The following is a 24,167-nucleotide window of genomic DNA, read 5'->3' on the forward strand; positions in this document are numbered from 1 at the left end:
TGCCTGTTGTGTCCTGCATCTGCGAAGGCTGGAGAAATGATGGGCATTCTCCCCCTCCTGCCGCCAGAATTTTAAACTTGTCCCAGTCCTGTGATGGCAAGATGCCAGCTGCCAACCCCCTCCCCACTTGGCACACTCGGGAGGCAGGAGACATGGTTCAGGCAACAGAATCGATTCCTCCATCCCCCCCCCACACCCCCAAGCACACTCCAGTCCCATCCCCATTCACTTCTCATGCACATCTAAAAGGGATGGGAAATCCAGGGAACCAACCTCGCATCTCCCTGCTCTCCTTCATCCGTCTCACCCTGATTTTCAGCTTCATCTGCTCTTTGTGCATGTCTGGCCAGAACTGGTCCTCAGAGGGAGCAATCATAACATCCAAAGGCATCCAGGCAGCTGCGCTGCGTCTCTCTCCAAGAGCTACCTCCTGCCCTCGCAAAACAACAGTTGCCAGAGGTGGGTGGGTGGAAGCCTCCTATTTCCCCAAAAAAGTAGGGGAGCCCAAAACACCCCTAGATCCAGCTTCTTGAAGAAATAAAAAAGGGGAGGGAGGGAGCAGGACAGGAATATTCCTGCTCCTTCTCAGCAGAACGGTTCTCCCCCTCTCTCCACTCCTTGTGTATGTGCAGCGCCAGCTCCAATGAGGCTGAATGAGATCAGCACATGAGCAACAGCCGTGCTGATCCACTAAGGAGCAGTCATAGCTAACGGGTCAGGCATGCAACCGCATTCCTTACTCAGCACACAGACATGCAGTTTAACTCAAGAGCTACGCTACTGGCATATGGTTCGCTCAGCTGCTTAAAGGGACAACATCCCTTTCCCCGCTTCCTCCAACCACCCTAGTGAATGGCAGGCGGCAGGGGTGAAAGAAACAGCTCTGGTGCCTTTTGTTTTTGAAAGTCAATATATCTGCACAGCAAACTGAAGCCCTGCTCATCCATTTGATAAAAGCTTGGTCCCAAAGCACCAACAGAAAGCAGGAGGAAGTGTGGTATAGTGGGCAGAGTACTAGTCTGAACAGCTAACGTCTGAGCAGGCAGTTTCCTGCACAATCCATTGCATCTCCCTTGTGATCAGGAGTGGCAGTGCAGTACATTACATCCTCTTCCTGCAACACTTTGAACTTCATCCCTCCACCCCCTCCATACCCAGGAGAAAACTATGTATCTCATTAAAGACTGTTCTGGACAGGAGTCCCAAGCTGTCCTTATTTCTGGCCATTGCCCAGCTCCTGCTCCATCATGAAATGGATGGATTAACAGCAAATCTGCACCACGACATTTGCCCATTCGTTAAGCTGGAACCAAGGCTTTGCCTCCCAACACCTTTTCATCCCAACACCAACCACACAATGCATATAACAGAATGCACACAAGTACAGTGGTACCTCGGGTTACAGATGCTTCAAGTTACAGACGCTTCCGGTTACAGACTCCGCTAACCCAGAAATAGTACCTTGGGTTAAGAACTTTGCTTCAGGATGAGAACAGAAATCGCACGGCAGCAGCGGAAGACCCCAGTAGCTAAAGTGGTGCTTCAGGTTAAGAACAGTTTCAGGCTAAGAACGGACCTCCGGAACAAATTAAGTTCTTAACCCGAGGTACCACTGTATTCATTCCAGGTCAGCCAGGGAACAATTTTAATGAAATTAATTGTCGCAACAAAGTTATCCATTTTTATGAGGGCGAGGAAGGTTTTGTGAGGCCAGCGGTTAATTCAGAAAAAAACCCCTCTTGCTATCAAATCCCAATGTGTCACCTTCTCACATTTTGCCTCTTAAAATATGGCACTGCTGCCACCCCCAGTTGCCCTGGTGGTGTGAGCACCCCATTGCATGCTCAACTCTCCAACGTGTGAGCTCTTTGCCACTTGCCACTGCTGGCCCTCCAGTCCCCATCTGCATGCACAACAGCCCAGTTTCAATCCTTGCCATCTCCATGTAGCACTGGGAATGTCATTTGAAACCCCAGAGAGCCTCTGCCAGTCAGTGTAGACAATATTGAGCTAGATGGACCAATGGGCCTGACTCAGTGTGTGGCACCTTCCTAGTTTCCTAACCCGTTGGCCTGAACATATCCGTCATCCAAATCTCCTGCTCCACAGACTGCCACCCTTTCTGCACCCAGCTTCCATAGCCTTTGCACTCTGCTCTGCTCTCCTTTACATTTGACACCAGTGCAACAATCATAAAGGGAGAAGTGGAAGAAGCTGATATTGAGGCCTGGCTCCTAGTTCCTGAACTTGTGTGGACTGTGGTAAGGGTACTCCACACTGGTGACAGAGGAGAGCTTGATAAGGCAGTGGGGCCTAATGTTTGTTCTGCTGTGACAAGGACACTGGACAAGCATATACTCAGTATTCTTTAATTGCCTTTATGCCCTGATGCTTTCTAAGTCTGTTCATGGACTGAATGGTTCCTAGTTCTATGGAAAACCATCCAGGATTAGATGTGCTGGATGGGATGCTTTGTCTCTTTAAAGCCAACGATTTACAAGGGCAAGGAATCCAAGGCTGAACTGTTTCATGGGAGTTCAGTGTTTTTCCTTAACAGTGACATCACTCCAGATGAAGTCACCGGCATTAAATAAACCCTCCCTCCCACCCGCCGCTCCATGATTGGAACCAGTGTTCTAATGAGACTTGTTATTGTAACAAATATGGCGTTGATTATTATCATATGTGGGTTGGAGTTTAGAGAAGTACAATGAAACTACACTGGAAAAGAGGGGCAGTGTTTAAACAGAGGCAGTACGCTGAATGCTGCTCCTGTTAGCCCTCAGAACATATCGCTTGACCCCCGGTCAATGTATCATGCCAGTGTACTGCAGCAAAACTGGGGTAGAAGAACATAACTTTAGAGGACAATTGCATTTGCTTTCCTAGCATTTAGAACTGTTTCCTGAAACTGGGTAACATTTTCACTGGGTAAAGTAGGTTTAGCCAAGCAAACATGTTATTTACTCTATTTCTGAACACTGCTTCCTGAAACTATTTTTAGGAGGGGGAGTAAGTACCCTATGTCCCCTCTGCATTACGGTTGGAGTTTCTTAATGAAAAATCAGGTCATCTTTTATAACATACTATAGTCTATCATTTTCAGGTCAATATGTATGTATTCTCTGCCCAGTTGAATTACTCAAAATTGACCTTCCTCCTATTTTTAATTGGACCTTCCTCCAATTAAAAAAACCTCCACCTCCCTGCAATCAAGCAAAAGGTTGATAATGTGTTTAAAGGCCTGGTTTAGAACTGAGGTACCATAAATATACCATTTATCAATGGAGAAGTCACTACACTGAGATGTACAAGCTCAGTTTCTTATCTTTTAATGTTATTAAATTCACTCCTTGGCTTGTCGCAGCTGAGCAAGCCCCTTGGACAGTAGACGCTGCTTCTTGTCAGGACTTCCTATGCTCTCTCTTTAGCACTTGGGTGATTCCTGCGGGTACTTTAAGAAAAATAAGCATCTTTTGTTGCACATTTGCAGTGCAAGTCCTCCTAGCATGCGGACAACCAGGGCCCATGCAAATATTACAGCAGCTGCTCCCTGCAACGTCGACACTGACTGGCACAAACCATTTGTGAAAGCAATCAAGAAGTGTCTGCAATACTGAAAGCACTTTGTACTTCAGCATTTGGTTTATCAAAAGCTCCAGCTGGTGAGAAGGAACATCTACAACAGGGGTGAGGAACTACAACTTTCACCACTACAGTGGTACCTCAGGTTAAGTACTTAATTCGTTCCGGAGGTCCGTACTTAACCTAAAACTGTTCTTAACCTGAAGCACCACTTTAGCTAATGGGGCCTCCTGCTGCCGCTGCGCCGCCGGAGCACGATTTCTGTTCTTATCTTAAAGCAAAGTTCTTAACCTGAAGCACAATTTCTGGGTTAGCGGAGTCTGTAAGCTGAAGCGTATGTGACCTGAAGCGTATGTAACCTGAGGTACCACTGCATTGGCCATGCTGGTTCAGAGTGATGGGAGTTGCAGTTCACAGGATTCCTGTGATCTACAGCAATGGAAACTTTGCACCTTTCCATTGTATGACTTCTTTAGGTAGCTCTGTCAGAAAAAAATAAAAACAGTTTTCTTAAAAGGAAATAAATATCAACTGGGAACAGGCTCTTATGTTATACACACACCTCCTTTATATTTGCAAGCATTGAGTTATGACGTGACACAGTACTTTTGCCATTTTTGTATGTAGAAATTTGCTGAATGCCTCTCCTGTCCCCGCCCACCCCCAGCAGCCCCACACAATGAGTTTCTTGCTCTTGGTCCAATTGTTACAAAAGCTGCCTTGGCAGTGTGGGGGGAGGGAAGACGGTGGGTGGGAGTGCATTCCAAAGAATAATTATAGAATCAGGAAAACAAGTCTTCTGATGATGACATTGCTAAACAGAATGTTATAGAACACAGGCTTGGAATACAATTCACTCAGCCATGTGACCTGGCTCAGTCTCTCTCTCTGAATGAAGCACTCAGAAGCATCTAAGATTCTGGCTGGTGATTACACTTCCACTGGGGCCACTTTGTACAGGAGTGAAGGACAGGCTAGCCCATGGGTAGGCAACCTAATGTCCGGGGGCCGGATCCAGCCCAATCGCCTTCTAAATCTGACATGCGGACGGTCCGGGAATCAGCGTGTTTTTACATAAGTAGAATGTGTCCTTTTATTTAAAATGCACCTCTGGGTTATTTGTGGGGCCTGCCTGGCGTTTTTACATGAGTAGAATGTGTGCTTTTATTTAAAATGCATCTCTGGGCTATTTGTGGGGCATAGGAGTTCATTCATATTTTTTTTCAAAATATAGTCTGGCCCCCCCACAAGGTCTGAGGGACAGTGGCCTGGCCCCCTGCTGAAAAAGTTTGCTGGCCCCTGGGCTAGCCCCTGACAGCAAACACAGCCACCATTCTCCTATCTTCTGTATGATGCTTCTAGAAGAAAAGAAAAGAGAAAGAAAAAAACAGGGAAGGCATCCCTCTTCCTGCTGCATCTCACCTTAATCCATCCCCTTTCCTTGGAGGGATTGAGCAGGGTGTGCTCACACAGGCACCCCTCTCTGAGTTGTCTAAGGAAGCATAAGAGGAAAGAGGGTGGGGGGAAGAGAGAGCTGGCAGATTGGGAGCTAACAGAGTCTTTGTCAGAGCTCCAAGATTCCACATGCAGGACCTGTAGATTACAAGCTGTGTTTCAGGGGGCTAGACAGGACAGGCAAAGACAGGGGCTTTTCATGTGCTGTTTTGATACCTGACTGGTTAAGGCTTCCACTGTGAAGTGACTGGCTTTTACTGACATGTATGCATTTATATCCTCAAAGCATAACAAAATATTATGGCATTTCTAATCCAAATGAATAAAGGAATTACGAATGTAAACCTATAAGAAGTTCAAATCAATTTCCACGTAAAATTGGAAGTCACAATGACAACTCCCAACGACCGACTGACTGGAGAGAGAGTCGAAAAGAAAAGAAAAGAAAAGAAAAGAAAAGAAAAGAAAAGAGAAAAGTATTTACAGCTCTCCAAAAAAGGAGGCCAGCCAAGTGGGACTGGTGGTCCCCCCCCCCCCTTCTTCTTCTTCCTTTTTTGGCATAAGGGAGTTCTACTGTTGTGGGTCCAGCCTTGAAAAGGCCACGCTACCAAGCCTTGAGCTTGCAGCATATTCCTGAGCTTACTTTAAAGGGGGGGGGGGGGACAGTAGGGGAAAACACTAAAATCACAATTCTCTGTAGTTCTTCTTCCAAGTTGCTGGGCAGACAGCTGTGGTTTGCTCGAAAATTAGTACTACCCATTTCACCTTTAGTTTTATTTAAAAGTAATTACATGCCACCATTTATATACTGCAATATCAGGGTGGTGTGCAGCAATGAAACATTTCACTTACACATGCTTGTTCAATACAAAGATAATCTATTGTTTGACTGTGAACAGATAAGGGTATGCTCTGGAAGACTTTCTGTCTCTGCTTCAATGGACCAAAGGCCATATCTCCATGCCACTGTGACTAATGCCGCTAGGTCCACATTAATCCCCATCACAGATGCCCAATAACTGGCTGAATGGCGCCCACCCACGAACAGAAATATACACCACAACTGAACAGCATAGGAGCATGATATGCTGTGTACATAAGGGGAAATTGTGCTGCTATGTCATTGCTCTAAAAACAACAACCATTTTCTGAACTTGGTCAGGGGGAACCAAGCTGAACAGGACTAAGAGGGGTTTTTTTGTACATGAGATCATGGAGATACCCCATAAAAAGTGGGTAAACAAAGTGTGGCAACACCATAGTACATGCCCAATGAGGAAGCAATCACCTGAACTTTCAGTATTAAACTAAAAGCCATCACCACCAACTATGATTCTCTGTGGATACTCAGTGATATTGAACAAGATCTCTTGGAAGAATCTCTATTGGAATTTCACTGGAAAATAGAATTGCGCAAGTATCAGTACTGCTTGCGTTGGGACAGTATTCCATGGTGTGTGTGTGTGTGTAACATAGTCGCTAGGCAACTACAAATGATCAATGTGTTGCTAACCCACTTTCCAGAAGTAAAGGCTGCATCTGTTACAGGTTATTTGACTCCATCTAATAAACCAGTTTGTACTAGGGGACCATTGAGGTTCCTATTGAGATGAAGAGGCTAGTGAGCCGCCTTTGGTTTGCTTCTGGCAAACTGCTTCATTAGCACTTCATTAACACCTGCTGTTAACAAGCTTTTAAGGAGGCCTAAGCAGACAGCAGCTGCAACCTCAGCTTCTGGGCCAACCCAAGAACATATTCCCATTCTCTTCCCCACCATTTATGCACAAACTACTGTTTCTATCTCAGTACAGTAAGTAGTCATGTCAATGATGGACCACTCCTGTCCTGAGACAGGAAGTGTGAAACATGGATGCACAAAGGATAATTCCTTTAGAAAACTTAACTGATACCTTAATGGTCATATCTGACAAACCCCAGAATTTTTATCTATTATCATGCATTCAATAAAGTGGGATCTTGTTCACGAAAGCTTATGTCATAGGGAACGTTCACTATTTCACTATGCAAAACATGCTTCACTGTTTTTGCTGGAAACTGATTTATTAGACAAATCCAAACCAAGCCTAGAAGTTTTCTTCTGTAAAATTTCCAATAATGCCTTGTGGCTCCCAAGTACAGTATTTACATGTTTTCAAAATCTCCTAGCCCACGTTCCTGTAGTTTCCTTACAGGCCAGTCCTGTGGAAAATGTAGCGAACTGGAAATGCCAAATCCCTTAACAAACCATATCTAAAGGCATGATATAATCTGCCACCAAACATTAGCTAGAATGGAATTCAGTGCAGAGAACATGGATTGGCAGCATATTAAAACAAGATGGAATTAAATTAGGATGCCAAGTTTCAAAACTCTCCCTTTCTGCACAGTCAAGCCACCATATTTGGACTCACAACACAAAGCTCTCCAGCATTAATGGGGTACTGCGTGCCACCCCCTCAATCACAGCCTGCACTTGCCTTGAAAGTATCTTATCCATTAAGACTGATACACAACATGTATCACTGCCCTAAAGCATGATGGCTGCAAGGAAGATCAAAAGCTGGACATACAAGTTAGCCAATTAAGCAGTGCATGAAAAAGCAACACCAACATCTCACGTCAACACAATGACTCTGCCAGTTGAAACAGCAGTTTATCAAGTTTGTGTTGGCAGCTTTACTAAGATTTAATTAAAAAGTTGCAGTTAAAAAAACCCAAAACCCTGTCTATATCTCTTTCACTGTCACATTCTACTTATTGCTGGCCCAAGGTAAGATAAAAGCTTAGATGTTCAGTTATCATGTATGCAGCAGCAATGGACCGTTTCAAAGTGCTAAACTTTTTTTTTTTTAAACTTTCCAAGTATCTGAAGAGTGAATGGTTTGGAAAAAGCTTTTGTTTGTTTGTTTGTTTCTTTTTAAAGAACATCTCAAACAGTATAGTTTGATGCAGTGAAAAGTTGTTTTGTTTTGCTTATGTGCTGCCATGTGATCAACAATTAGTACATCTTTTGAAAGCTGTATAGTGGTACCTTGGGTTAAGAACCCAATTCAGTCTGGAGGTCCATTCTTAACCTGAAACTGTTCTTAACCTGAGGTACCACTTTAGCTAATGGGGCCACACGATTTCTGTTCTCATGCTGAAGCAAAGTTCTTAACCCAAGGTACTATTTCCGGGTTAGTGGAGTCTGTAACCTGAAGTGTCTGTAACCTGAAGCGTCTGTAACCTGAGGTACCACTGTATCAGAATTACATGCCTTTCCCACTGATAACTTTCTGCTCTAAGGATCTGACCCTTCTCTTCTGTTTTACTTTTTAGTGCTTAGCCAATTTCTAACCCATTACTAAACTTTTACATCTTACTTCTATGATACTTACCTTTTTTAATAGACTCCAGAGAAGGACATCTATAGGCCCATTTAGGTAGTTCAAATAAACTATATACTTCTATGCTACTGGTTTGACCATTTCCTTTGCACATACTTGTAAATATTGGGGCCCTGTTTTGCTTCATTTACCAGGCACCATTAAACAACCTCACATAAACAAATGGGGGGGAAATTAAATGGGCCGACACAAATATTGGCTCCTGACTTGTCAGGTGAATATAGAAGTATTTCTTCACAGCTGCTAATGTGCTTTCAACCCTTCCTGATATATATATCCCAGAGGAGGTAAAGAAAATAAACGGATCTATTGAGTTTAGGGAAATAGGAGTGGAGGAGAAACGGGCATATATGATATGCCTCTGAAAGACACAGGCTCGCCATAGCACTGCAGGTTTGCAAGTGGTCTGGGAGTATGGCCAGACCTGTCAAAGGCAATGTGTTTGCTGAAGAGCTGGGGGATGGAGAGATCACTCATCAATTATTACCATGCCACATTCTTTCCAAATCATGAGTGTTAAATGGGTGCTCTAAATTTAGAAAAAAGAGGGATGGAAAAATCTAAACATTCTTCACAGAACTGGTACAAGCTCTAGAGTGGGGAAGAAGATGGCTGATGAGCTCACATGTATACCCGGCCAGATGAAAAGTTACTAGCTTGAGAAAAGGTACAAAAGGCTTTAGCACAGCTTGGTGACCAAGAGTGTGGGTGTGGGAGGGACTCAGTCAGAGCTTCAGAAGTAGCTCATTCAGTTGCAGAATACTGAATTCTTTATAACCTATGTCTTGAACTGTTGTGAACTATTCATCCTGCGCTCAAATGCAGGCTGAATTCAGGCTGAATTTACTTCAAAGTCTACAAGCAAATCTTAGTGCTAACTGTTTTGTTTTTCTAGGCTGTACACACATCCACTTCTCTTGTGAATGGCCTTAGGCTTCTCACATGAATTGCCCTAGGTTACTCCTCATGTGCCTGCAGTGTACCCTCCCATGAGAAAGATGTGGCTATTCCACACTCCCAGGCTGCATCTATGAAAGCATAAAGGATGCTGCACTTGAAAATCCAACCGTCAGAACCACCCCATCAGTCCTGTGATGCAGAACCAGGCAGGATTTGTGCATTTTAGTCCTAAGTAGGCTACCACCAAATTATGCTCCCTAATTTTCAAGCAAGAGCTACTTCAGAGCTATGGGAAAGTGAGAGCAGAGTCCTTTGGACTTCACCAAGCCAGGGCCCAATCTGTAACTTCCCCTCTGCTAACATCAGACAGATTCAGCACCCACAACCTTGTCTTGTATATTCAGGGCAAAGCTCAGGATCTGGTTTGCTTGCTTCAGGATAACACAGGAAGAGGCCTCTAGTTGGAAATGAGGGTTTGTTTGTTTGTTTGTTTTTAAATAACAGGCCTTCTGGGCCGCCACCTGAGGTGAATACATCTGACTTAGCACTGACCAACTGTGAGGAAATATAAGTCCTACAGAGAAATATCATGTGTTGTTAGTTTCATTTACCATTAGGGTCAGATACTAACAGAGCCACAGCTACTGTGGGCAACCCAACACACACTATTTGGAGCATCTTTCAAGTTAGTGTGACATGATAATGCTAATGGTTCTACTATTAGTAAGTGCATTGGTCATGGGCATAGCCAAGGGGGGGATATGGGGGGGCAGCTGCCCCCTAAATCAATTCAAATCAATACAAATATGAGGTTCTGCCCCCCCCCCCAATCCTGGCTACGCCCATGGTGCTGGCCCTCATCATGGTGCACCCCAGCTCACAGCACCCATTTTTTGTTAGAGGAAGCAAGGGAAAACACTGCTGCCAACTGTCTCAAAAGAGCTACTTGACTCAGACTTTAAATAACCAATTCCATAAACTGTTTCAAGCACCAGTGACGTAAATTGTGATTTGTGCCATTGATGCTGAAGCACGATCCTATTCTTGACTAGCTCTGCCCCACCCTCCCCAGGAAATCTGTCTCTCCCATTCCTATTAGCAATCAAACAATGCACGCCTGGTCCTCTCTCCAGAGCAGAGTAGGTGGCCCCTGCCGAGCTGCACAGAAGCACCAAAGGCAGCTGCGGTGTCAGCACTTGGGTCCGGCACATGCCAACTGTTCACCACTCCTGTAAGCAAACATAAAAGGGGAAAGAGGCTGGTGAGGGCTCCCTTGCCTCCTCCAGCCCAACACCATCCTTGCTGACAGCATGAACTTAAGAGGACTTTCAGGCAACATGCTTGATAAGCCAATTATAATAAAAGCGCAGAGGTGTTGAGGGAGGGGCTGCAGATGTTGCTCTGGAATCAGCAGAGGTTAAAGAACAGTCAGGCTCCTGCAGGAATAGCAGCGCTGGGAGGGAGAGGGGGGTACGTAATGCAGAAAAAATGTTGGCTCCATTCACTTTTTCACCGCTTCTTGTGACGTCAGGAAATCCATCTAAATCAACAGGCTTGCTCCTCCTGCAAAGGGTGGGCAGCAGGCAGGGCTGTTTACACGTACTTGCAAAGCAGTACTGGCAACCTACCTACTGCCTGAGAAATGATGAAGAACAACTCTCCTCCTCCTTCCCATCTCCCATCCTCCCACCTATACCTGCTTGCTGAGAGCTGGGGCTGCAGGAGGAATCCCTTCTACCCCATGTCAATCCGCTGGCACTATGAGCTGCTATATTCCCTGCAGGTAACATTGGCACCAAGTCGCTACATGCAGAGGTATGAGGTATGATAAAAGCATTAGGAAAGACAGCAAAGCCGAGCCATACAGCAGGTGTGTGTGCCCAAGGCATCCCAGCAAGCAAGCAAGCAACACCATCAAGGGTAAGACAGCCTGGAGTCCTAGCCCTGCTGACTGTGGAGCTGTAGCAGTGATTGAACTCTTGCTACAAGTGGGGAATTCTCACTGCAGCAAGCTCACCCGGTTGCATAAGCCAATAGATTTTAATGGCTGTCAGTGGCAGGGAAATTCCAAATGGGGTTTCTGAGGCCAGTGGGAGTACTTTGTATCCTTACCACAAGATATCAAGGGTAAAAGAGGATACTGCTGCTTACCAGCAGCCTTTTTGCTGGTTTTCTATATAGGCATGAAGACTAGTCTATCTGAAACAGATCTTTATCTATGGGCTTAACCATCTGGGCTTTGGATATTGCTTCTTGCCTATGAAAACATAGTCACATTTGCGCATATTCATCTGATTAATGAGATTTTTAAATAAAAAAAGTTACCTAGAAGATTTTAAAAACACAATTTTGGCTCAGATGTTTTCTTTCATTTTTTGTGTCCTAGAAGAAATGCTAGCACAAAGATTCTTAAAGGCCTCCTCCTCCTCTTTCTACTGAGATATGACTTCCCAATAAAAGTACCAAGCACAGGTACAGCCCATCCAGTATGAAGGAAGCACCCATCAATGCATGCCATGGCCCTCTTTAGACCAACGTGGCTACCTACCTGAATTTAAAATATAGGTGAGTAATGGTCAGGCACAAACTGGGTCTCTCCTGACATGCATGGAAACAGCACACCTGAAAAATGCATGGATGCCGCCTTCATATCCAATTGTCCCCACATGCATTCATCATGGGGGCACCCATACCAGAATACAAAATAATCTGGAGTTACAGTTCTGAGATGATGATGATGATGATGATGATCTTGGTTCAATTACTGATGTCATGATTACACTATATTGACATTATTGGTACTACCTAATACTAAACAGGTTTCCTGTAAGTCCCACTGAATTTGGTGGGCCTTAATTGTGGGTGCTTTCAGAACAATCCTATGCATGATTACTTGGGTGTAAGTGCAGCTACTGGATGTTACTTCCCTCATTGTGAATGTTTCAACAATCCTCCCACATTTCACATACTAGAGAAATAAGCCCCCTTCCTGTGTTCCTGCTCATGTAATTAAATTACTTGAGAGGGAGAACAGGGCCACACCAGCAGACCACACATCCTTGCATTGGGACAACACTCATTCACCAGGAAAATGTCTGCAACCAGCAAGCCTGCCAAATGCACGTGGGCTCTCCCTGTCATCTGGAACCTTGATTACATAAGGGGGAAACACCTGGAGGAGGTGATGGATTACCCCAGGGGTCAGCAAACTTTTTCAGCAGGGGGCCAGTCCACTGTCCCTCAGACCTTGTGGGGGGCCGGACTGTATTTTTTTTTTGGGGGGGGAGAACGAATTCCTATGCCCCACAAATAACCCAGAGATGCATTTTAAATAAAAGCACACTTTCTACTCATGTAAAAACACGCTGATTCCCAGACCGTCCGCAGGCCACATTTAGAAGGAGATTGGGCCGCGTCCGGCCCCTGGGCCTTAGTTTGCCTACCCATGGATTACCCCTATGTATGCCAATTGTAGCATATAATGGCTACTCAATTGAAATTTTAATAACTGAATCCATTACAGTTTCAACAGAATCCATGAAATATTCCCCTTATAGCCATTTCTCAATATAAGACATGCTCACACTCTTGAAACATAAAATGTTAGAAAACAGGACCATAGAAAAACAATACATTTGCACAAGAAAGCTTCTATAAAGAAACAAATGTGAAGAATATGAACCTTTCCTGGTAGTCATGGATGTATGTTACAATGTTATATCTTAAAATAGATGTTTGCATGTTTGGGCACCTTTGGAAATTGACACCAAAGTAAGCTTCAGACCACCCAGGCATTGAACCATTTAGTCTAAATTAATAGCCTGTATATTAGACCAAAGAGGAAATTTTGTGTGTGTGCGTGTTAGAAATCTGCTCTACCTTCCTCTTTTAAGTTTTCAGCAGCCTTTTTCTTATTTTGAGTCATGCTTTCCACATAAAACTCAGCAGCCGTGACCCAGTGTTCTACATTTCAGTTCCTCTCCTCCACCCAGCACATTAGTGGTCTGTGTTTGACATTAGTGAATTGGCGGGCTCCAGGGCATGCAGTTCATGACGCCACAGCAAAAACACACATAAGAATCTTTGCCAAAACCTCAGGAAGGAAATTACCAGCAACTTCTGGGAACGGGCTCACTCCCCTCCCTGAACGTAATGGGGTGGGTGTGCATGCACACGCCTGAGAAACTGAGTATATGTGCAAGTTGGGATATGTGAATGTAAAGCAGAAACGTATATGGAGTCTGATAAGCCACTTTTTCTTCAGTGGCAAAAGTTCTGCTAAATACACAAAGGATTGTATTGGAGAATGCTGAGAGAACATTTACAAGACACTTATACTGATTTTTTTAGTTTAAAAATGAGGTTTTTTTTATCATGCTTATCCTCTAAGGAGCTCAAGGCAGCTCATTTTATCCTCATAATTCTGCCATGTGCTTGATTATGCATTGAGCTCAATGGGAGATTTGAACCTGTTAATCTCAAATCCAAGCCCAACATCCAATCCCTTACAAAGGGGTCAGGTGGATGGAAGTAGATCAGGATCTCCTGGCATATTTTCAGTTAGATTGTCAAAGGCTTCTGACTCTCAAATGTTAATAGCAAAACTGCATTTCTTCTGCTATTAAACTGGGTTGTTAGAATCCTGTCTCAGTAATAACTCAGATGTAGGTAAGCTAATTTTATATGCAAGTAACTGGCTTTGTCCCCAAGCCATCATTTTGCATCCATCTCTGTTCCCTTGAGCCACTATTTTGCAGCTTGCTCTGGTTAGAGGACCTCAGGGGTTGTGTAAAAATTAAATGATCCCGCAGGCCTCCTGCCTGTCCACACCTACAGGGGGAATGTGATAGCGAGTTGGTTTGCACCTTAAACTAAGCCAAACCATGGCTTACCATGAATCCGCAAGCTGCCAGAGAGATCCTGCGCTCCTCCCTCATGGTTTGGGCTAGTGTGTCATCTAAATCTGGGCTCAGTTTGTCTCATCCAGACAAACAACAAGATGTAAACCCAAGAACAAACCTGGGTCACTGCTTGTGGCTTGGACAACAAACGAAGTCAAACAGTACAGGGAGGATGGGGGGAAGAGTGCTCTGGCTACAGTCTTCTGTCCAGGAACCCATGTGCTTGTGCTAAGCCACAGTTTGGCCAGTCAATGTAGGCAAAACTGAACTGGACAGAGGCAACATAAGGCAGCTTCCTGTATTCCTATACATACTGGGAGTGAGAATGGGCAGAGAGGAAAGGCAAACATGTTCAGGGACTGCAGGGACACGAGAGAGGATGAAGTTCACATACTGATTGGAAATAAACAGCTACAACTTGGGCAGCAAGACTCCAGGGTAAAAAGGCTGCTCTTTATTTGTAGTTGTGCCTAGGAGATACAGTAGTACCTCAGGTTACATACGCTTCAACTTACATATGCTTCAGGTTACACACTCCACTAAGCCAGAAATAGTGCTTCAGGTTAAGAACTTTGCTTCAGGATAAGAACAGAAATTGTGCTCTAGCGGCGCGGCAGCAGCAGGAGGCCCCATTAGCTAAAGTGGTGCTTCAGGTTAAGAACAGTTTCAGGTTAAGAACAGACCTCAAGAACGAATTAAGTACTTAACCCGAGGTACCACTGTACTGAAATGTATGACCAGTGAGCTGTTTTACAGACTCTACCCCCAGGAAAACAGAAGGGATTTCTGGGAGTTCAGGGTAAATTACAAATACTCTGGATGTGCTTGGCACAGCCCCACACCTTAAACAAGCTCACGGAAGACCCAGAATTATGTAATTTGTGCAGGGGCTGCTTGTCCTTGATTTATACCACAGTGACCTTGCAACCGTGGCACACAGTCTGCCGCCCGCAAGTCCCGCCTTGCCTACATCCGTTCTCCTTCCATGGGGAATAGCTGTCATGTGAAAATTGTTCAGAGCACAGCAAATACACTTGGTTGAATCACCACCTTCCTCCTCTCCCCACTGCTTGTGTTCTGTAACAATCAAAAGCAGTGCAGGGCATGGGCAGCAGACTCTAAAGCCATCATTACAGATACTATCTTCCTAAGCTAGCAATTATTTTACGGCTATATACTGTAGCGAGAGTAAGCATCTTTAGCCAATATAACATCAGAGCTCTGCTATGCCAAATGCTGTTTGTTGCTGAGCAACAGTCTCTGCCCAGAAGGACTCCGGCACCAACAGATAAGACACTGACATTTGCATTCTCCATTTTATAGGTGTTGGACAAAAGATTATTCAACTTGTCAATAGCATACAGCAAGCTCACGGTAAGAACTATTCTCCAGAAATCAAATATACTCTTGGGAGTAGACTAAAATTCTGCAGTGGAGACACCCTGACTGTATTTCTGAGATTTTTATTCACATTGCTTCCAAGAGATTCTCCTTGCATCACATGCTTGTTCCTGTGATCCCATGTCTAAAGAAATTCTACCCCCTCTCCACACCCGTGACATTATCATCATCATCATCATCACCATCATCAAATGTGTACACCACTTAAAGCAGTTATGCATTCAAGGCATCCAGATAAATGCAACATTTCACAAAAACAACCATCATGGCACAAACCTGGTACTACAAGTGACATTTCTGGTTGGACAAGTTTGGCAGAGTTGTAAACAAAGCTATATAAACAGCAGCTCTGTTCAATCTACGGTGGCAGTACACATTATAATGCAAGGGCTAAAACAGAAACATTTCACGTGCTATATTGTAACTAATTTGCTTGACTTTAATGCCAGACATGAATGTGGAAAAGTTAGCTGAACGGAGAAAGGACTTTAGTACTGGGGTGTCTATTGCGGCACCCTGTGTATCGAGGCATGTGGCATTCTCAGACAGCCCCTTTGGCACCTGCCAGGGTTCCCTGCCCCTCCCAAATTTAATGATTTTAAAACTGAGATTGGGGGGCCTCTTTGGATAGTTGCTGTGGGTAATTCCTGCTTTGGGGGGGTGTTGATTGCTTGATTTCCTTATCTGTGTTTTATTTTTTGGGGGGGGGGGACAGATGTTTTGCCTGTTATTTTCAAAGGGATTCTGAGCACCACAAGTTTTTCTTCTACAATTTGCACAGGGGGGATGAAAATTTTATTCTTGATATTGGAAGCTGCCCCCCGCCCATGCAAATTGCAGGCATGAGAGTCCCTGATCCAGTTTAGGACCATTGCATGAGGGTGCATGTGTTAAAGCTCCCTAACTTCTATGCTAGGATCTGAACCCATATTGTGGTGTGGGGAGGGGGCACACCGGCAGTTTTTGGAAAAAATAAGGGTTGCACTCAAAAGCAAGCTATGGAGTAAATGCCATGTGTCGCTTGGCCCAGAGTGCTAGGTAACAATATAAGCAGCAGATCTGGCTCCCAGAGTTATGGAATGAATAAGTGGGTTTAATCTTCATCTGCCTTTTCCTTTCTTTGTCCACTTGGGAGATTTCATTCATTCACACGCCTTTCCTTTGGAGCTCGCTAGCACTGTAACTGTACACACTCTGCAGAAAGCTATAATTAGAATATCATGCTTACTTAGCCACTTTACCATATGGGCTGTGGTCTGGGATAAGAGTCCCTCAGGGACCCTGATTCATTGCAATGAACCCCCCGCCACCACCCTCCTTTTCCTCTTTCCGAATGAATCCATTGATTATTTTTTTTAAGTGTTCTGGAAAAGAGCCCTGCTCATTCATTCACTCTGTAAATACTAACAAGGTTAGCACGGAAGATTTGTTGACTCCCTGAAATCCTACCTACTTTTCTACTCTGATTGTCCAGTTCTGCAAACCCTGTTGGTTACTAGTTTCATGGAAATGATGCCAAACAAGAGCCAAGATGCAAGATCCATGCCAGCAATTATGGCACAGGTAAGTGGGAAAGGCACAGAAAGAAGAAAGCTTTGCAGAGGCACGACAATGCGCTCGTGTTCAGTAAGCCTGGGCTCGTTGCCACAGACTGGCTCAGGCTGATTCCTGCAGATGTGCAGCACTCCCCTCTACTGGGCAAAACGGGATTTGTAGAGCATCGATGCAGCAATTCTTCTGCCCACCCCCAGCACAGCATACAGAACTTTCCCATAGTAAGTGGAACAGGTCAGCGGAATAGGTGTCTCCTGCTTCATTCAGAACATATTATTCAACCAGTCCATGGCCAAAATCAGGCAGCCTTCTCTTCCAATGGTGTTCCCCAATATTCAAAGGTGCACTACATCTGAACATGCGATGTTCTATCTAGCCACCATGACTACTAGCCACTGATGGGCCTACACTCTCTGTGCCTTTGATTTATACCCCTGTAAGGCTATTTGCATCGTGGCCATTGCAACATTTTGTGGCAGACAATTCCTCAGGCACATTAGGGTGCAAAAGCTCACAGCAGCAGAATGTTTTTAACTATTGCTTGAATTTAAATTAAGAACTTATACTTTCACATTTCATAAAATTGCCAAACACCACAGTTTCCCCCACTACCTAAATTATACATAACGGATTTCACGTTCCTAACTTAAGCTTGGCTGGATAAAAATTCTGAATATTTCTATTCTTTTCCCCTCCTTCAATTTCCATTCCCCTCACCTCCAAAAACATTTTTCTCCCTAGCCTTTTATATTCCCTGAAATGTTACATCTCTAAGTAGAGGAACAGATTACAAAACCCCAAAGGGTCATAACTATTAGCAATCGAATAAAAATCACAAGATAATCTTAATATATGGAACAAACCGTGTCCTTAGAGTCCCTGACTAAGTCCACAACACATATCCACATTTAACATCAATTCCTGTCCAATATAAGAGGGCAAAAGAGAAGTCCATGAATCTTGCTCTCACACAATAGCTTAAAAGAGTTAAGCAAGGCAACTAGAACTTGGGCATAAAGGTATATGGCAAAGAAGCCCCAGAAGGTGCAATCATATGAGTGCTTGAGTTTTGTAGGAACATGGTCTATTTTCTCTATCTGATATTTTAAGCTCAGTGGCATCATCAGGCACCCGCATCAGGCATGTTGGTCACTTTAAAGCCCCTTCCATGGGTCTGCAAGTTCTTGAATCCTAGCTGAATCCCTGCTCAAGGCAGTCAAGGTATCTAGTAGCATAGCATAGGAGTGGGAAGACTGCGGTCCTGTAGATGTTGATGGACTGACTCCCATTATTATTATTATTATTATTATTATTATTATTATTATTAATATACTACCCTATACCCTGGGGTCTCAGGGCAATTCACAGAATAAAATCAAGATATAAAACCACAAAATACCTAATAAAAATAAAAACAACAACCCAATACCCCCCCCCATTTTAAAAGCATATAGGATGTCAATCAAATCAACAAAGGCTTGGTTAAAAAGGATCGTTTTGCCTGGTGCCTAAAGGTGTATAATGAAGGTGCCAGGTGAACTTCCCTGGGGAGAGCATTCCACAGATGGGGAGCCACTGCAGAGAAGGCCCGTTCTCGTGTTGCCACCCTCCGGACCTCTCAAGGAAGAGGCACACAAAGGAGGGCCTCAGAAGATGATCTCAGGGTCCGGGTAGGTTCATATGGAAAGAGGCGGTCCTTGAGGTATTGCGGTCCTGAGTCGTTTAAGGCCTCAGCCAGCATGGCCAATGGTGGGATTTATAGTCTAGCAACATTTAGGGTCACAAGCTCCCTACCCAGGTAGTAGCATATCACCCCTGCAACTTTCACTATGCCTAACATCTAAAAAACCATAATTTTTCTTTAAAAATTTATATCAGCATGCACATTCCACTTCAGATAATGTTATCGTTCCCACTTCAAACAAAGAGGAAGATTTACCCCAAAAAACAACAACACCCCTGTGACGTGGCTGCAGTAAAGGACTTTCAGGAATACAGGTTGCCATTTAGGCCACAAGGTATTCAAGACCTAGAAAGGTATTGCAATAAAGGCTTCTCTCACACTCTAGCATCCATCTTGATGCCACAACACATCATCCAACCCCTTGGTAAAGTTCCCTTCTTAGTAGCTGTGCAATTAAATTCAGGAGTGACACAACAGATGGAGGGGGCAGCTATTCCACCCTTGGTCCACCGATGCAGCTCTATTAGTTACAGCAAACATCACATCTGGGACTTGTGTCCAACATAAATCACATGGAAAGAACACTAAATGGCAAGACAGAGTAGTCTGAGGCTTTTTACTGCCACCTTTTGTCCTCTGAAGTGCTTCTTCCCCATACACTTAACAGGCAAAATGTTGGCCTTTCGCTATGACTGCCACCAATTCCTACCTGTGAGGATGGAGACATTGTGGAAGCAGCTGTCCAGCTTGCCTAGGAGGATGGAGAGGAAACTGTCAGACGCCAGTCCATTGGCATCCCGTGTGCTCTGGTCATAGACCACCACATCTTGGTGGTCTTCTGCTTCTACCTGCAAGAGAAGTGCCACAAGAATACAAACATTATTCCATAACCCATAAATGTTAAATAGCTACAGCTTTCAAAACAAAGAAAACTGAGTGGATCTCTTTACCGTCCCCACCCAATGGTTTGCCCCACTCCTTCATATGATCTCTCCTCATTTATAAATGCTTTGAAGGAAAGCAGGAGAGAGCAGGACTCGTGTGAGAAAGCTGCTGTTAGTGGTTGCAGAAAGTGTTAACAGAATTTATTATTCTGGCATATGTAAAATACAGAAACTCTGTTATCCACCTATGCTAGCAAAGGGTGGTCAAGCCATGCCAGAACACAGCAGGTAACAAAGCTCTGAAAATGCACAAATTGTATTCAGGAACTGTACAGTACAGTGCAGTGCTCAGTTATCTGAAGTTTGTGGAGGCCAGGAGAGGGAGAAGAGGTCTCTCAGCACCCTCACAGAACAAATAATATTCAATGACACAAATGATAATGGATGTTTATAGCAGCAGTACTAACTCAGCCAATTTGTCATCAACCACCCCTGTCTCTGTGCTATTAGCATCCCATGCATTCTGCGATTATTTACAAAGCAACACTAAAATGTGTGCGCTGCTTTGCAAAATGAAAGTCAGATCCCTGCTCAGAAGCTTATAACCCAAAATCTGACAACAGAGGAGACAAAAAAGGAGGGTAAGAAAATGGAGGCAGCTCACAGCAGAAGAATATGCATTCATTTCGGTTACATTGCACCCAGGCTTAGTTTCCAAACGAGACAAGGACTAATGGCTAATGGGTACATTGAAGGTTGGAGGAAGCTGGGCTAAGCCAGCAGCCTCACAGAAGAAGAGTGATCTGGAGAAGTGGTGTCGTATACGTGCTCTGGAGGAAATTTCAGGGAAGGAAGAAAAAGCAGAGGTTGTTTTGTTTTGTTTTGTTAAAGGAATAGGAGCCATTTGATAGACGAGGACAGGGAACTAATTATGGAGAGGGATCCATCCGCTATGAAGAACACAATTGCTAACACAAGACTGAGGACTACTACAGATGTTAGCAATAAGCAGGAGCAGATGAAGTACAAATGACCCACGCTTTCTTTCACACTTCCTACGAAGGTGTGAAGTGGGAATCTGCACACTGCATCTGTGGGGAGATACAGTAATTACAGATCTGTGTGGAGCTCACACTTCTCTCTCTGCAAAGCAGACGTGCAAAGTCCCATTGCATATGTTTCAGACCAAGCATGAAAAGAGGCTTCCTCTCCACAGTGGGGGGGGGGGGTTGGGGGGGGGAAAGGTCAAAGCCACTATGCTAACTCCACCCACCCAACCACAGAAATTAAAGCTGGACAACCAGGGTGGAAATGCGTACTCTTCATCCCACATTTTCATACTTCTATCCTACCTATCCTACCACCCACTTCCCAACCATCCACCCCAATAGCAGTGGTATCATTTCTGAAGAATTGGGTGGGAGTTGCCAGGAAGCAGGGAGAATCAAGTGTTTGTGGGTGCCCTTAAAAGGGGGCTAGGGTTAGACCTCAGCCTTCATCAGCTAAGCTAAGCGCCTTTTCAGAACAAGGGCAGGAAGCACACACCTCCTAAGGCAGCCTTTGCCAACCTGACGCCCTCCAGGTGTTTTGACTGCAACTCCCAATGGCCGTGCTGGCTGGGAGTCACAGTGCAAAACATCTGGAGGGCACTAGGTTAGCAAAGGCTGCAGGAAACCCATCTACTCCCGTTCCCAGAATCAGAATAAGCTGTTCTTTGCCATCTGGCCTGCAATCAGTTGTATGCTCTCAGATTCTAACAGGATTTCTCCATGGCACAAAATGCCATGTGGGGGTGGGGGTGCAGATTAGAGCAGAGAAGAAGGTCGGGGGGACGATTTCTCTAGCACAATTTTCTCTAAGATAAAGTAAAAATAAAAAATAAAAGGTGAAGGACCGGTGGACGATTAAGTCCGTTCAAAGGCGTTTATGGGGTGTGGCACTCATCTTGTTTCAGGCCGAGGGAGCTGCGGTGGGAAGGTAAACGATTTTCTCTACACCAGCACAAGGAAGCAGACCCAAGTCTGGAACTTTGTGCATGTGCAGAAAAGAAGGCATGAGGTTCACCGGGTTTGCGAGAATGTATCATTTGATCCCTGAGTAGGGACAAAAGGGGTTTCCCTCCGATGACAAGCCTCCGTGGCGTACCTAGGCCATGGCAGGAGCAGAGGCGGAGAGTGCGAGGCACAGTCAGGGGCTGCCGTGCCTAATGAAAGGTTAATGCATTAAAGGCCGATAAAATCCTCACAGTGCCATGGCTCAGTGCATCCACTGAATAGGCTGATGGGTGGCATACGCCGGCCTTCTGAGCTGGCGGCCTTCCTCCCTCTGGCGCAAAGCACATCTATCATTCTGCTGTCAGAGAACAGCAGCTGTGGTGAAGCAAAGCCAGAAAGAGGGAGAGAGACAGACAGACAGACGGATAGAAAGAAAGAGGGCGCTAGCCAAATGGGGGAAAGGACTAAACAGCTCTTTCCATTACATTCCAGATAGTCTTTCAGTATGTGTTTGGTCAGCTTTGAAAGACACTTAAAATCAAGTTCGCTTTCATATGCAGCCATCCCGCTGTTCAGTGTATCAGACCAAGGAAGAGCTGTGGATAGCATACATGCCCTGGTGACAAAACTAAAAGCACATCCCGTCTCCTAAAGAATGCTGGGAATTGTAGTTTGCTGAGAACTCTGAGAATTCCTTGTTTCAGATTCCTAACTCAGGCCCTGAGGAGAGGGAGCTACTAAATCTCTGGCACAAGCCTATGCACTCAAATAGACATGAAGCCAATCGGTGATTGCATCAGTAAATTTCTTTTTATAAAACCGTAGAACTTGTGTGCAAAGCGGGGGGGGGGGGGTCCCTAACCCTTTCTCTCCCCCATCCTCACAGCTTCTATCCTAACCCCTTCCAGAACTGCTATTAGCAAAAAAAAGGTGGGGAAACATACAGGCACAATATGGGGAAGTGTCATGGCTCAGTGGTAGAGCATCTAGTTTATTTGCAGAAGTTTCCAGGCTCTATTTCTGGCATCTCTGGGTCAGGATGGGAGAGACTTCTGACTGCAGCTTTTAGGGCTTGCTGTAATGCTAATAACTCCAAATTTCCTTTCAGTTCCTTTTTACCTTCAAATTCCTTTGCACTAGCCTAGTTAATTAGATGCATGAAAGCACACATCAGGTGTGCAACTGCCATGGGAACTGTACCACCCGCCCCTATATGAAACCACTCTTGTGAGAGTCCTACAAGTGGGCCCACTAAATGGATGGACATGGCTATATTAGATCCATTCATATCACTAGGTCTGGTTTAACTCAGTTGGATGCAGCCTATGGAGCCCTTATGGCTGAGCCTTTTTGTGCCACACCAATCTCTCACATTTCTCCTTTTATACTAACAAATCTGGGGTGGGGAACAAAAGACTGTGTCCTCAAAAAGCTAGGGGAGGAATCCCTAGAGGTCACATCAGATTTTTGTTTAATTGCAGTCTCCTTCCTTGGAGGTTTCGAAGCAGAGGTTGGATGGCCATCTGTCATATACGATCTACTTGAGATTCCTGCATTGCAGGGGGTTGAACTAGATGGCCCTTGGGGAACCTTCCAAGCCTATGATTCTATGTTAGCCAGCTGAGAAGCTCATGCAAGCCTAAACAAGATGAAGAAAAAGCTACATCCCACGCACCTTCCTCTGGACACAGAAGAGTGTGCAAAACCAACTTGCAAATCCACAGAGAAAATAGATTCTATTCCAAGTTGTTTTGAGTTCACTGGACCTGTTTAACCATGTGTAGTTGCCTGGCAACTTTCAACACATCCCTTGCTGATTGACTCGTGTCTGGCTGCCAGCATGAAACTTGAGGGATGCTATTGATGCTAATTTAGCCCTCAATTATGACTGTCAAAACAAACCACTATAAGAGAGGAGCATAAATAAATGCCAAGCATGTCATGCCTCACTAAATATTTCCAGTGGAAATGGATATTTGGTTTTGTCTGTAGTATCTGAAACTCAAGAGGGGTGGGAGTTAAGCAGCAGAAGGACTGTGGGACATTACGGCTGGAAAAGGAGAGGGAGAGAATTCCCATTTTTATGCTCTAATGGAGAGGTTCTCAGAAGAAGGGAGCCTGCTTCTTTGGCTGATCCTGCCTTCACCTGCACCTTCACACATATATACTCACGCCACATCTTTCATACTCACTGCCTGTCATTTTCCCTAGTACATATTCCGAAACCCTGTGATCAGAATCCAAAAGATACTGAGTGGCCCATTCCTATTTTAATTTCCCCTGCAACACGCACATTAACACCAATTCCAAGGCTTCAGCATGAATAACCTGCTAAGAAAATGCATGTGACATGCAGTGTTGCAACGATCATTTTGCACCTGAGAGGAATACTGAGAAATTGAGTTATTGATCTAGCTGAGAAG

At 44.6% G+C, this 24,167-nt stretch overlaps 1 protein-coding gene across 4 annotated transcripts in view; it reads right to left on the reverse strand.

Moving 5' to 3' along the window:
• Positions 1–24,167, reverse strand: part of DUSP8 (dual specificity phosphatase 8) — an 82,522-nt gene that overhangs the window by 28,665 nt on the left and 29,690 nt on the right. For 3 of the 4 annotated variants that reach the window (XM_083425110.1, XM_083425111.1, XM_083425112.1), the window contains one exon: positions 19,576–19,714. In XM_083425110.1, the coding sequence (XP_083281236.1) occupies positions 19,576–19,714 (139 nt within the window). Of the gene's footprint in view, positions 1–273; positions 700–19,575; positions 19,715–24,167 lie in introns of those variants that run through there. The other variant, XM_083425113.1, reaches the window with a different exon arrangement.

The sequence above is a fragment of the Podarcis tiliguerta genome (genome assembly GCF_965153285.1).
Source record: "Podarcis tiliguerta genome assembly, chromosome: 1".
In the NCBI taxonomy this organism is placed as follows: Eukaryota; Metazoa; Chordata; class Lepidosauria; order Squamata; family Lacertidae; genus Podarcis; species Podarcis tiliguerta.